The sequence below is a fragment of the Carya illinoinensis genome, chromosome 2 (genome assembly GCF_018687715.1).
Source record: "Carya illinoinensis cultivar Pawnee chromosome 2, C.illinoinensisPawnee_v1, whole genome shotgun sequence".
Taxonomy (NCBI): Eukaryota; Viridiplantae; Streptophyta; class Magnoliopsida; order Fagales; family Juglandaceae; genus Carya; species Carya illinoinensis.
The window spans coordinates 29,597,592-29,612,004 of record NC_056753.1 but is presented as its reverse complement, the minus strand read 5'-3'; the positions used below and the strand labels follow the sequence as shown (position 1 = coordinate 29,612,004).

Below are 14,413 nucleotides of genomic sequence, written 5' to 3'. Positions count from 1 at the left end.
TTAGGTAGACCAATTTCATACGACACCGTTTATGTTGATATCTTTGCACGTACTATGAAGTCTGAACGGCCTCGTTTCCATGTAACACGCTCGACTGTGATACGGTGCCGTATCGACGCGTTCGGATAGTCCTCTTCAACTTTCAAAATCTGTCACAGGTTGAATTTATTGGGGGAAAAAATTGGAGAGGGGGCAGAGAGAGTGAGGGGCGATGAAGATCTGGATGTTAAGGGTTCTTCTGGTGCTATTTAGCTTCCTTGGCAGAATCTCGTCGCTGTCGGTGACGGTCAACGACTTGGAGTGCGTCTACGAGTATGTACTTTACGAGGGCGACACCGTCTCTGGAAACTTCGTGGTCGTCGACCACGACATCTTCTGGAGCTCCGATCACCCCGGCATCGATTTTACCGTATGCAATTCTCATTCAATATTTCTTCTCTGCTAAGTGATTGGTGTTTGATTGTGCTCTCTCTCTCTCCCCCACTCTTTTCTCGGATTTGAAGAAAACAATAGATGTCTATTGTTAAAAAAAACGAGAATTGTGTGAAGGATCTTTTTTTCTTTTATGAGGAATTGGAGCTAAATGATATGATTTCACGTTATGTTTCGTTTTTTCTTAAAATCCGAATCCCTGCTACGAGATTTTAGGGAGGTGGGTTAGGTACAGGTCAGTGTGGTTCAATTTTTTTAAGAGACATCATTACCCTTATTTTCTCCCTGTTTGATTCTTTGCTCCGAGTAGATGATGATTATGGCTATTCGATTGTGAATTCTTTGTAACGTTTACTGTAAATAGAAGAAAGGGTCATACTTGTTCACGCTGCTGTATTCCTCAATAGCCATAATACAACGTCTACTAATGATCTGTGTCACAATGTCATTTCCTTCTGTATCGGGAGTTTTTGGTTTGAAGCTTCAGTTTAGGTGCATTACTCCGGATGCTGCATTTGCCTGATATCTTCGCCAAATCAAAGATAAACGTGCATGTTTTTAATCTGAGAATTAAAATACCAAAAAAATGCTTGATTTTCGACTAATTCTGTGCTGTTTATCATTTCTAAATAACCTAATAAAAACATGAGAAAGGAGGAAAAGTAACTATAAGTCTAAACAGAGCTGAAGGCAGTAAGAAACATATTGAGTAACAAATTGGCACATAAATGAAGAAAACATGTGCATGAGGAATAGTGGCTAAATAGGCACCTCAGACCCTAGTTTCCTCACCCTGCATGTTGTAGCTGGAACTGATATTATGAGATATGCCCTTGGCTGTATTTGTAGAAAGTTGAATCAAAGATAAATGTGCGTGTTTTTAATCTGAGAATTAAAATATCGAAAAAGCTTGATTTTCAACTAATGCTGCGCTGTTTCTCATTTCTAAATAACCTAATAAAAACATTAGAAAGGATGAAAAATAAATATAATTCTAAACAGAGCTGAAGGAAGTAAGAAACACATGAGGAACAAATTGGCACATAAATGAAGAAAACATGTGAATGAGAAATAGTGCCTAAATGGCACCGCATGTCATAGTTTTCTCACCCTGCATGTTGTAGCTGGAACTGATATTATGAGATATGCCCTTGGCTGTATTTGTAGAAAGTTGAATATTTTCAGAAATGATTTAAGAAAGAGATACTTAATAAATGTGAACTGTTTGTTAGTCCTAGGCATGAGGATTATATCTATTTACTAGATAACAGATATCTATATAGTCTTGAATTAGTTGTTTATATGTCCTAATTATGGGGTGTCGGGCAGGTGACATCTCCAGCTGGTAATATAGTGCACACTCTGAAGGGAACATCTGGGGACAAGTTTGAGTTTAAGGCCCCACGAAGCGGAATGTATAAATTCTGTTTTCATAATTCTTACTCGACACCAGAGACTGTTTCTTTCTACATACACGTTGGCCATATTCCCAATGAGCATGACCTGGCCAAAGATGGTATGTTAAAATCTCTCAATATGTTTCTATTAGCAGATTCTGATATTCTTTTCATCATCCATGTATTTTCAAATCTGCGTTGCGATTGTGGCAAGAAATAACTTGACCTTTGATAGCCCAAGCAACTTGCTTAAGGAGCCGATATATCCTTTATAATTCCTTATGTTCTGCCATTATAACTTTATATGGTGTCTCTTTTCAGAACATTTGAACCCAATAAACGTTAAAATCGCTGAACTGAGAGAGGCACTGGAGTCTGTTACAGCGGAGCAGAAGTACTTGAAATCACGTGATGCTCGGCATCGCCGTAGTAAGTAGTTTTATTTTCCATGAATTGAAATGATGATCACAATTTGATATAAATGTCATTTTGTGGTTTTCTCGGAATTCTAGAGGTATACCTAATTCCTGGACAGAGTTTAGTGTATCTTTTGTGACAGACACCAATCAGACATGGGAATTTCCCACATGCAAGATGCCTGTGTATCTGTTTTATAGGTGTACAAAGTACTGCAGGGAATATGAAGATGTGGTTAGGTTCAAGCTAAGCTAGTGTAACTTTAAAAAGACTCATACCACCAAGAGCTTTCTGATACAATAGTATTTTATTAAATCCACATGTTTTCCAAAATTTGCTGGGAATCACATACTAAACAATTAAGTTTATTGATTTTATAGTAAATTACATCCAATTGTTGTGAAATTTGGCATTTGTGTAAAGAACATTTGATCTAATGTTAGATAAGCAAAAATATTTATTTGAAAACAAGTTTTCAATAGTGTAACTATGGGTAAGTTACTCGACACACAGACACACAAACTAGTCTGATCCTTTGTAGGTTGTCTACCCATATTAACAAACAATCTATTTAATTGTTTTTTGAACAAGTATAGGTTTCTTCATCCAAGTGGGTATAGCATTTCTCTTCTGCATGTCCATGCCTATGCATGGTTGTGTAATAATTTTGCAATTTCATCCTAAGCGCAACATAAAGCACTTAAGAAAAAGAAAATTATGGTCTTTCTGATAATTGTATGAGGGCAATGGAATTTAATCTTTGAAGGAAAGCAACATGCCAAGAAAAAAAGGAAGGAAAGAATTATCTTTCTGCTTTGTTTGTTTACTTGATTATATGTATCTATCAAGTAAACCTACATTGGTCACTGTGATCACGATATGTTTATAAAAATAAATATTTTGTAGCAATGTTCAAGCAGGTTGTCTGGTGGAGAGTGTTTGGGTCAATGTATTCATGCTCATCTTTGATGAATATAACTTGTTGCTTGTAACACTGCCTTCTTTCTAGATTGTTCGTCAATTTTATCCATCATTTAGATCATTCCTACTCATATTCAATGCACTTCTTGTTTAATGCTTCTGGATATTTCATCAAAAAAGAGATTTCATCATGATTTTATGATGTTGGGGAACACAACAACAATGAACTGATTACTTACCACTCTGCTTCTTCTTTAGCAAATGAGAGCACCCGAAAGCGAGTTCTATTCTACACCGTTGGAGGGTACATCTTGCTGGCCGCTGCAAGTGCTCTACAAGTCATCTATATACGGCAGCTTTTCAGCAAATCAGTGGCATACAACCGAGTTTGAGTTGTCTGATTAATTTAAATGTCTGCTTAGCAACAAAATGAGGCTTATAGTTGAGTTCCTTTTGTGGTGCGAAATGCATTGGTTTATACTATTGACTTATTGCTTCCCAAGTACAAGAGTTTTGAGACAGACTGATTTAACTTAGCTTAATTCCTAGTTAATTTATTTTTTAAAAAGAAAGTGAAAATAAAAATAAAAATTAATATTTGTTTCTTGAATATGTTTATTGTGAATGAATCATAGATAATGAGGATACAAATGATGATGGGTAGGTACTATATTCCTCGTCGGTATGGTGCTCAAGCAACAAGGTCGATGGGGCCGAACCGCTGCTTATGATCGATCAAAATTAATATGGTTTGCAAGATGCATTTATCTTTCTCTAAAATGGAACCATCTAATTCTGTAAAGCAAGAGACTATATACATTCACACGCTCGCATATTTATATATATCCTAGTTATATATTTTATACATTATATTATCATCTCACTCTTATTCTATTAGGTAAAATGTGACACATTTATCATCTATATAAAGGGGATATTAATATCTTAAAATTATAAACCATGTTAAACGTACCACTTGTCTCGCTTTATAAGGTCTAACTTACCTTTGAACAATTTGTGGCCAACTGTACTATAAATACCGTATGATTGACACCTTAGTAACAACAACTAGGGTTAAATGAATAAATAGCCCCCACTTATTATTTTTCTTGATTTAGTCAAACATTACATTAAAAAAAAAAAGACTAATTATTTTACTCCTACATATTACTTAGCCAAACAGGTTAGTTCAAAATGAGAATATGTTTCTACCCATTTCGATTTATTTCGGAATAGAAACTCGGATGCCACAGGCCCATATCTAAATACAAAGAGTTTATAGGGAAGCTGTTGTCGTACACGAATAGAGTTTTTTTAAAAAAAATAATAAACTGAGATTTTATCCAATTTCAATTAGAGAGATAAATTAATTTTTTTTTAATATTTAACCAATCATATCATTGGAGTGCACAAAAGAATACATAAATAGAATGTACAAAAGAGTGCATAAAAATAACTGCACATAGAATTTTTGAATTAATAAAGCCTGCTGAAAGTAGAAACTTGTTTAAAAAAAGAAAAAAAAAAAAAAGCCGTGTCCAAACCATGTCCAATTCGCAAAAGGAGAAGGGGGCAATATCGGAAACCGAAAGTTTCCAATTCAAAGAGTCGTGTTTAACCAACCCCATTTTCCTTACTTTCCAGTCACGCACACGCAGCCACCCTCTCTGTCTCTCTCTCTCTCTCTGCATTGGATCGACGATCAAGAAAGTTGGAGGAAAATGCTGGCAGTTTTTGACAAATCGGTGGCGAAGAGCCCCGAGGCTCTGCATAGCCCCCACTCCGGCCCGGTCTTGGCTCTGAAAGATGGGGTTCTGGTCAACCACTTCTGCTCGACGCACCCCGGCTCTGTCACTGTCAACCTCGGCTCCCAGGGCCTCATATCATACTCGCTCAACAATCAAAACCCCCTCCTCCCCAGGTACATCTTCACCATAACCGTCTCAAAAAATGTAAACATATCCTCCTTTTCTTTTCAATTTATTTGGAGTTGATCCGATTATGCTAATTTCTGGGTCGTTTGTTTTTTTTTTTTTTTGCCTTTTTTCATCTATAGTTTTCTTTGTGTTTTTGGGGACCAATTACACGTTAGCTTTATTTTATAGATATTTATTTATTTTCGAATGTTTATTATTTGATATTTATATGTGGTCCCTGTTCGATGTGTCAAAATAAATGTCGTCCTCATCTGTAGTGACAAAAGGACAATCAAATTTTTTTTATTGTGAAGCGTAGTATTTGAGATTTTTGATTCGTAGAGTTACATTTTCCCTCCTAATACATACATTTGGTAACTGAATTTTGAAGATCTTTGCATTATTTCACAGATCTCAATGCCTTCTTGCTAGCTCTTCTAATTGAATAGAGTGAGTTGCAGCTGCAAGTGCTAATGCTTCGTTTGGTACCTCAGAAATATTACTAAAGAACAATAATAATGAGAAGCTTGCTTCGAATTTGTTGCTATTAAATATTTAAATTTAGTGTTTTTCTGGTTTTTTTTTTCTAGATTTTATTCGTAACAGGACCTGCCCACAAACCCAATTGATGAATGAATCATTTTTATCTTATTTGATCAGTGGTTTCTATCAACTTACTTATTCAATCAATATTTTATGTCTGACTTATTATATCTCAGGTTATGTCTATCTTACAATGTCATGTAATCCAAATGTAAAGATCTTATTTTGTCTTTAGTTTCAGCTGTCTCGGTAATGGTTTTGAGATAAAACAAAAGACTGATCCAACTAGTTGGCTATGATCACCTTAATTATTCTAAATATTTTGGCAATCCATAGGAACTTTTGAATGAACAAACATTACATTTCTGGTGATTCTAAGTTTTTTTTTTTTTTTTTTTGATATGGAATTATATTTATATATTATAGATAATGCTTTCATTGGTCTTGTTGACTTGTATTGTGATTTTGCATTACATTCCAAAACACCGAGTTCTGTCTTCATATCCCATGGAAGAACCAAGTGGATAATTTTCTGCTGAACTATCCTCGCTCAAATTTTTGTGTTATTTTCTCTCTATTTCTTTCCTTCTTCCTTTTTTTTTTTTTTTTTTTTTTTTTTCTCTCTGATGATGCTCTCTTTTTTGTTGGTTCTTCTAATTCACTGTTGATCTTCCACATCATTTGCTGTTAGATTGTTTGCTGTGGTGGACGACATTTTCTGCTTGTTTCAAGGCCACATTGAAAATGTTGCTCTGCTTAAGCAACAATATGGGTTGAACAAAACTGCGAATGAGGTTGTCATTGTTATAGAAGCTTACAGAACCCTGAGAGACCGTGGTCCTTATCCTGCTGATCAGGTTGTGAAAGATATCCAAGGGAAGTTTGCCTTCATTCTCTATGACAGTGCTTCGAAAGCTGCATTTATAGCTGCTGTGAGTATACATTTCTTCCTAAAACTTTATGCTTCTATGTTATGGGCCCCACATAATTCTTATACCTTTCTTTGTACTGATCGCCATCTGCTTTACTTGAGCTAATTCTGCCTTCTGCTTATACAGGATGCTGATGGAAGTGTTCCCTTCTTCTGGGGTACTGATTCTGAAGGCCATCTTGTTCTTTCAGATGATGATGAAACTGTGAAGAAGGGCTGCGGGAAATCTTTTGCACCATTTCCTAAAGGTATATAATCATGGAAAAGCAGTTTATTTCACCTTAGGAAAATTGTTGTGAATGGTGGATTATTTCTTTATAGCTCCTCTATTACTTTCTTCTATGATCCTGATGACAACAAATATTGGCATGGAATGCAAGAGAAAAACTTATGTGGGCTTTGAGATATTTTGCTAGACGATTTAGGACCAAAATAGAAGAAACACGGGGATGTGGGCGATTTCAAATTGCTTTAGTAAGATACGCATTAAAGTCTACATTGCATACTGTTGGTTCCCATTTTTATCATCCCCCGTTCCCTATCTACCTCATTGTTTGAAACTCAAGACTTGCTTTCTGTTGTTTTTCCTGTTTTAATTTGCATGAAATTTTGGTTACTATAGACTATTTCTGGGGAAGTTTGATTTTACTGTATGGACATGACTGCATCATTGCTAATTTATCTGTTTCCGTTGTTTTACAAAGGATGCTTTTTCACTTCCTCCAAAGGCTTGAGGAGTTTTGAACACCCCCTTAATGAGGTGAAGCCAGTGCCAAGGGTGGACAGTTCCGGCCAGGTGTGTGGTGCAACATTCACAGTGGACGCAGAGTCTAAGAGGGAAGCCGTTGGCATGCCCAGAGTTGGGAGTGCTGCCAACTGGTCCTCAAACTACTAATCTGAATATCATTTCCCTTCGCAGCAAGTCTGTTGTTAGTAGAGGGTGTTCCGATGCTTTTAGTCTGTCTTTTCCTTGTCATCGACTCTCACATTGAATGACTTCAATGTTTCAAATTTTCAATGGGTGCTTAACTTTAAAGCGGTGTTAGTACTTTCAGCACTGAGACATGATTATATGATGCTATACATATTTGATGTCAGAACTAAGCCAGGATATGGCTTAAAACATGGAATAATAGGAAGGCATTCCAAAGTATGGTATGTTGTAGATTGGATTATGATATGTTCCACTCTTTTGTTACAGTTATGTACCAATCACAATGTTCGTTGCTTTTGAACGTGGGATTTGTTTCCTGTTCAGACACGACTCCCTCGATTGATATGATATAATGAAGTGCACTGAATTCTAGTATATTTCTATGCTGCCGTTGTATTTGAATAAGTTTCCACATTTAGCAGATTTATGATATTTCTATAGGTCTAGCATAGGGCAGGCAGCTAAAGCCTAAAGCACTTCGATGCTGCTTTTAGGGCTCAGAACCAACGGGTTACTGCATATATTTTTAACATCTCTACACTAGAGTAACCAGATATCAGGAAAATGTAAAGGCTCCTTAATGTTGCCTTCTTCGGAGTTACAGCAAGGCCTTGAGCTTAGTCCTTTGCATCCGCAATTCCCCCTGGTGTTATCTGAAATACGTGATTTGGTCAAGATTAACTTCTCAACAATGACATTTTTTCTTAGGTTTCTGCATGATTTGAAAAACATGAACAGAGTGATGAGAAATTTAGGGTTAGTTTTCTTGAAGGACGGGCCAGGCAATTTAAAATCAAACGGAAGAAGTATAATATGTAGGAAGGATATTGCTTCAGCCTCGGGTAGATTTGGTGCATCGAACACCTTGCAGACACGCTGTTCTCCTTTACCTTTCCGGAACATCAGCCTTATAGTGGCCGCATGAGCAAGCACGTGCCCACCTGCTGGTTTCTTTGGGTCTGATATAAACATTCCCCCACCTGGGTCAGCTATAACTGCATCCAACAATCCAATAATATGGTTCAGCAATAAACTTCTTGTATGTTATTAGCTTGAGCCACAATGCTTGGGATTCACAATTTATAATGCTCGCTAAGGGTTCGACAGTGCTGGGTATGGAGATCGAGTTGCTCGTGAACCAAAAAGCTGAAGTCCTCGAAGGGCCGCACTTTATGAAAACGGATAAGGTTGTTTGAGATTGCATGATGCATCGTGTGTCATCTAGCTTAGCCAAGATGAGAATAGTTAAGAACAAATGAGCACACAAAAGATCTCTCAAAGTGGTTAGGGACTACCTTGATTAGTCATGTAGACTGCAACATTAAATTCCTCGGCTATTTTTGTCAACCGGGAGAGCATCTGTGCCAGTTTTTGCTGCAAATGACAAATGGCTTATCTCGCTAAAGAGGAAAAGGACCAAAGGATAGAAAATCAAATGATTATAGGCATCGTAAGAAATTTTCTGGAGTTCAACCTGGCGCTCTGCAAGTTCTCCTCTTCCTGTGAAATCGACTCGAAAGAGGGCAATCACTGAATCCACAATCTGACAAACAACGAATTCATGTAGATATCAACTCTCCAAGCTTCATACTAACGGTATCATTAAATGGTTCTTTCAGAGAAAACTCACCAGAAGTCTGAATGGTTCTTCAGACATCTTTGCAGCCAGTCCAAGAAGCAGATTGTACTGATGCTCGTACGTGTATGCACGAGCATAAATGATCTTATACATTTACAGAAATAACGTTATTAGCTCCTATAAATGCATTTCTAGTTCTATAGGTGGTATATTGGAATAAATGAAGCTTACATTGTCGAGGACAGCCCCTGGATCCATGCCAAATCTTTCAGCTATAGTTACAATTCGATCAGGTCGGCTGCGAGTGAATATAGTTGAGAAGAAAACAAACTAAAACTGTACGGGCACTTTGATGACATTCTTGGTTAGATTAATCCTATTGAATATGAACAAAGAATGCCAATCAGATGTTAAAACGAAAGTCAAACAAAATGGATACAAAGTTCCTTCCGTATCGATGTAGGCGACCTTTCCATTCCCTCCTCTCATGTTGGTAGGAAGCTGCCACATTTAACAGCGAATCATCAGGATGCACAATCAGCTAGGCTTAACATTATATCTTGATGATTCAAAAAAATAAAAAATAAAAACATTATATTTTGAGATTATTCCATCAAGATTATTATTATTAGTGCATGTTAACTTAAAGCCACTGCCGAACAGAACTTATTGTACAGTAGCTAACTTTTGATCGAGCTAAGGGAGCGCTGTGGTCATGAGTTTAGGATTCAATTCTGCACTCAAAACTTTATAATTTATTTATTTGGCACTCATACTTGACAAGTTGTCTGTGAGTCTCTATGATTAATATTTCCAGAACACTGACGCGTGCAAGCATCGTTTCCAAATTTGTCTGCTGTTATGCCCCTTTGCTTACTGGTTTATGCTTGAGATAATGCCACTAACATGGACTTCAATACGGCAAAGAATACATGCTTGATGAGAAAGGAACCTGGGTAGAAACGCATAGAGTATGTGCAAGCTGTGTTTTCCCAGACCTGAAAAATAGAGATGTTCTATTAAGGCAAATGAGTATTTCAAGTTTCAAGTTCCACTAGGAATAACAATAAGATGCCATATTCTCACCGGAATTCCCCAAAAGCTTCTGTAATTGCCAGAGTTTCAATTCCACCTTTTCAAATTATACGCACAACTCAGTTACAGCAAAGCTTTTGTTTTATATAATAACAAGAGCACAAAAAGTGAACACATCTCGGAAGCAAAGAATTACCGCCTAAGAGTTCGTCAAGGGCTTGGCTTCCAGTTGTGATGCGGATCACTGACTGTCTCTATAATCAAAATGAGGATTAGTTGGGATCAATGTCAAAAATAATTGAACGTAACATTATTTGAAAGTGAGACTTTTAGCGGGAAAAATTATGGACTTACTCTGACGAGAGCGTCACTTCCAGTAATATAGCCAAAATTCTGAAAGGAGAAACAAAAGAGCAGCATCAGTGTCACCAAAGCCAAAGTTCACGTATGAAACGCTTCAATATGTTCATTTAAAACCAAAATGAAAGTCCAAACACAATCACAGAGATTATGGAAAATCTGAGCATTAACCACAATCTTCTCAGCAGCTTCACAGATCTTGTCGACCTTCGCCTCAGATAAGCCTTTGATTCCCGTCAAGTTCTGCAAATTGTAGAAACATCACTAGATCAGTCCAACAAAACCGCAATAAAACCTTCACACTGATCTAGGCTTAAATTAATTTATATACCTTCTTTGTGTGCATCATCAAGCCATTGCAGGTGTAGATCCCTGCGTCTTGAAGCTTCTTCACGTCTCCAGCATTGATTCCCTGAGAAATCACTGAAGAAAATGCATAGATTGACAGATTTTGAATAGAAAGTATTAAGGAGTGATATACACTAATAGGAGCTCAGTTTCGTTCAGTTCAGGTCAAGTACGCTTAAGAATTCAAATATGGCGAAAGTCACTCATATTTCGTCACAACAGAGTGCGAACAATTTTTCTCCAGTGGACACAGAAATTCAAGAAGTACTGTTCTGTCTTACTTCTGGAACTCTCGCAAAATCAAATTCAAATTCAACTCCTAGCATGAACATGAAACAGAGCCAATCGATCCGATAATGGAGGGAACTTAATGCAAATAAAGATGGAAAACAGAGAAACAGAGAGCCTAAGCGAAACGAAACAGAAGCAGGCCGATAATGCTGAGCATACATTTGTCGATCGCTTCGAACAGGTCTTCTTCGTCGTCGATGGCTTCGCGTTCGACGAGCTGCAACTGGCTCTGATCTTCGGCTCTGAGAAAACATCAGATACATCAAATCAATGTGACGACGATGCTTTTGATGGCCTGGACTGAATGCAATGGAAATCAAATGGAAACGAAAGAGGGAGAAGTCTTAAGGCTCTGTGACTTACTTAAGAGTCGCAATCATCTTCGCTGCAGTGGAGGAAGCCTCTAGAACGGAATTTCCAAACGTCTTCGTGAGTGTCAGTGTTGCGCAACAGAGGGGGAAAGAGAGAAGTGAAATGTGATGGACTTTGTGAGGGAATGAATGAATATATTGGGCGGGAAACGGTATCCGGTGCGGGCGAAGTTAGTTAAGGTGGCTGAGATCCGAGTTATGGATTTGGATTACTTGCCAGACAAGCTGAAGCACTCTACAATTTTATAATTCAGTGAGATAAACGTACCATCACAAATGCTGTCAATATTGAAAGTGTGTATTGATCTCTCACATCGGGTGCCAATTAAAGAAAAACGTGTGGAATGATAATAGAATTAAAGAAAATACTCTAATCACGAAACAATTTTATAAATTAATATGGTTTGTTGTAGTCAGCATAAATTGTTTTGTATAATTTCTTTGTAGATATAGTAGTACTCTAAAATTAACAGTATGAATGAGTTTATTATATTTCTTTCTAAATTGTAGAAAATGTTTTAAATGAAAAATTATAAGAACGAATAAATGCTAATCTCTATCAAATCCCTTATTGTTAGAATCTTTACAGCGTATGTAATCTTGCTATTTCAACTTTTAATATATATACTAGGTTATATATATATATATATATTAGATGAAAGCAACATTTAAAGTACATTTGCCTAATTTAATTATACGATTATTTTTAAGAATTAATATTATTTTTATTAAAAAAGAAATTTTGATTAATAATGTAATACTTTTAAAATATATATATATAATTTCTAACATCAAAAATTTGACAGTTAATCATAATTAAGTAGATGATAAATAATTACATGCTTTCATTTTTTTTTTCTCAAGTAGATGATAATTAAGTAGATGAGAACCACAAGATAAATAGTTGTTTTATCTTGGTTTCTCCATGCCATTTATTTACTACATCTTAAAACTAGAATAGTTAGAAATATAATCCTTAAAATTTTTCAAAGTATATATTTCAACATGAAAATAGTAGATGGAATTAAAATTATGCCGTAGAAAATCTAATTCTTGTAATAATGACATGTGAGAAGTGGGGAAAAGAAAAGATATAAAAGATCAAAGTGAAAATATAAGTCACTCCTATCTTTAGAAGGCCCTCACCTCTCCTTCACTTTCTTGCCCCATGCTAAAACATTATAAGCATAACTTTCAATAGAATGCAGGTTTCCTCTCAAGTTCCTTTCTCATGTAGTTTTATCTTTTATTTATTCTTTTCGAAACGAGTAGAAAAGTTACACAATTCATGATTTCATATAATTAATATTCCTTAAAATTTGCCGAATAACATGCATTTATTTTCTCTCCCATGTTCTCTTCCCGTTAGCCTCACCAGCTTCTCTTTCACACCAAACCGTTCTCTATTTCAAACCCTATTTTACGCCTTGTATTTGTCCCTAATTTAGGCGTGGTTGGTTTACATTCTTTGATGCTTCCCCTAATAGTCTCCCTGAATGTTTTTCTTCACAGACGAACTACTCTACACAGCTCAAGCCTCCATCTCCATACTCTACAATTTCATAAACTCATCCTGAAACCAAACCAACCACCTACATAACAAAATGGGCCTGTTGACCTGTATCTAACGACATCTTAGCCACCGAAAAACCACTGCCAGTCTCTCAGAAACTTAGCCATGCATCACCAAGCTTTCACCACACGGCAAGCAGACCATGAATCACCCAACCATCGTCCAGTAACCCACCAACACCGTGAGCTTTTCTGCTCCATCTCAATAGTACTGTTTTTCAGCTCCCCTCTCAGAAACTTAGCCATGCATCACCAAGCTTTCACCACATGGCAAGCAGACCATGAATCACCCAGCCATCGTCCAGTAACCCACCAACACCGTGAGGTTTTCTAGCTCCATCTCAATAGTACTGTTTTTCAGCTCCCCTCTCGGTGAGCAGTTTGTCGTCAACTCTCTCTCTGTTTACAGCTCATCCACCACGGATAGCCCAGTTACCCATCTCCATTCACTACCCCTTTCACCGAGACTACTTCCACACCTTAGACTCCATCTCGTAGCAACTGAAGACCCCTTTTTTAGTAACCAAAGTAGAGAAAATACTCTTTCTATGAGCCAAAGTTGCCTAGACGCCACTACCGTCACCGTTAATCTCTAGCGTTGCATTTTGGCATCCTCTCAGTAAGCCCATGACCAGCTCCTCCATTTTCTCACTCGTTTTGTCTCTTGATCTTCCCTCTTTCTCACTCGTCACTTTTTCTGTTTTGGCCTCCCAGATCATCACTATCACTTTGGAAGATTCGTAATTGTTCTTGAAATATTAAAAAAAAAATTAGATAGAGAGAGAAGATTCGTGATCTATCACAAGTAAATAAAAAACCAAAAATCCAAAATTTATACTCAAACTGTAGTGAAGAAGACCAGTTCTTGCTCCTTAAAGAATTGCTATCCGGCGTTCTTCGGTACAGATCTAAAGTTGACTTTATATCTAGAGAACATGCTAATGAAGAGAGAAAAAAAGAAAGAGAGAGATGAAAGAAATGAGAGAGCTGGAGAGATGAGAGAATGGAGATACTTTTGCATTACGTAATTAATTAGAAGAAAAAAAGAAAGAGAGAGAGTAAAGAGACTTTTGTTATTCCAACGTTGACATAGAAAGACAAATAAAACCTATAGATACAAGACTACACAGCATTTACTTGGAATAGAGAGAGAGAGAGAGAGTAAATACTTGATATTCCAACATTGACACAAAAAAGACAATAAAACCTACTAGACAAAAGAGTACACGTCACTACTACTTGGCCTTGGGATGGTATAATAGTTATTGAGTGAGTAATGATTCATGCACGTCTACCAAAATAAAAGCTAGTGGCCGAAATAAAGCAGCAAACATTAACTTTACCACGATTGATACAACTAATGGCA

The 14,413-nt window shown here is 36.8% G+C and overlaps 3 protein-coding genes across 4 annotated transcripts; 2 read left to right on the top strand and 1 right to left on the bottom strand.

Annotated features, from left to right (window-relative positions):
* Positions 1-158: 158 nt before the first annotated feature.
* Positions 159-3,777, top strand: LOC122300758 (transmembrane emp24 domain-containing protein p24beta3). Its single transcript, XM_043111633.1, has 4 exons — positions 159-409; positions 1,762-1,948; positions 2,151-2,258; positions 3,426-3,777. Exons 1-4 carry the CDS (start codon positions 212-214, stop codon positions 3,557-3,559), a joined length of 627 nt encoding a protein of 208 aa, XP_042967567.1. The 5' UTR covers positions 159-211; the 3' UTR covers positions 3,560-3,777.
* Positions 3,778-4,790: 1,013 nt separating this feature from the next.
* LOC122300757 (stem-specific protein TSJT1) lies at positions 4,791-7,868 on the top strand. The gene is made up of 4 exons (XM_043111632.1): positions 4,791-5,088; positions 6,318-6,558; positions 6,685-6,805; positions 7,262-7,868. Exons 1-4 carry the CDS (start codon positions 4,889-4,891, stop codon positions 7,450-7,452), a joined length of 753 nt encoding a protein of 250 aa, XP_042967566.1. The 5' UTR covers positions 4,791-4,888; the 3' UTR covers positions 7,453-7,868.
* Positions 7,850-11,920, bottom strand: LOC122300756 (meiotic recombination protein DMC1 homolog). Of its 2 annotated transcripts, none has more exons than XM_043111630.1 (15): positions 11,468-11,920; positions 11,264-11,346; positions 10,797-10,877; positions 10,637-10,708; positions 10,460-10,498; positions 10,302-10,359; positions 10,157-10,202; positions 10,023-10,068; positions 9,510-9,571; positions 9,302-9,368; positions 9,122-9,214; positions 8,966-9,034; positions 8,787-8,865; positions 8,320-8,486; positions 7,850-8,153 (listed from the first exon to the last, which is right to left on the bottom strand). In XM_043111630.1, exons 3-15 carry the CDS (start codon positions 10,812-10,814, stop codon positions 8,109-8,111), a joined length of 861 nt encoding a protein of 286 aa, XP_042967564.1. In that variant the 5' UTR covers positions 10,815-10,877; positions 11,264-11,346; positions 11,468-11,920; the 3' UTR covers positions 7,850-8,108. The 2 variants fall into 2 exon arrangements, with proteins under 2 accessions (XP_042967564.1, XP_042967563.1); XM_043111629.1 differs by having other exon boundaries at positions 10,797-10,888; positions 11,468-11,918.
* Positions 11,921-14,413: the final 2,493 nt, after the last annotated feature.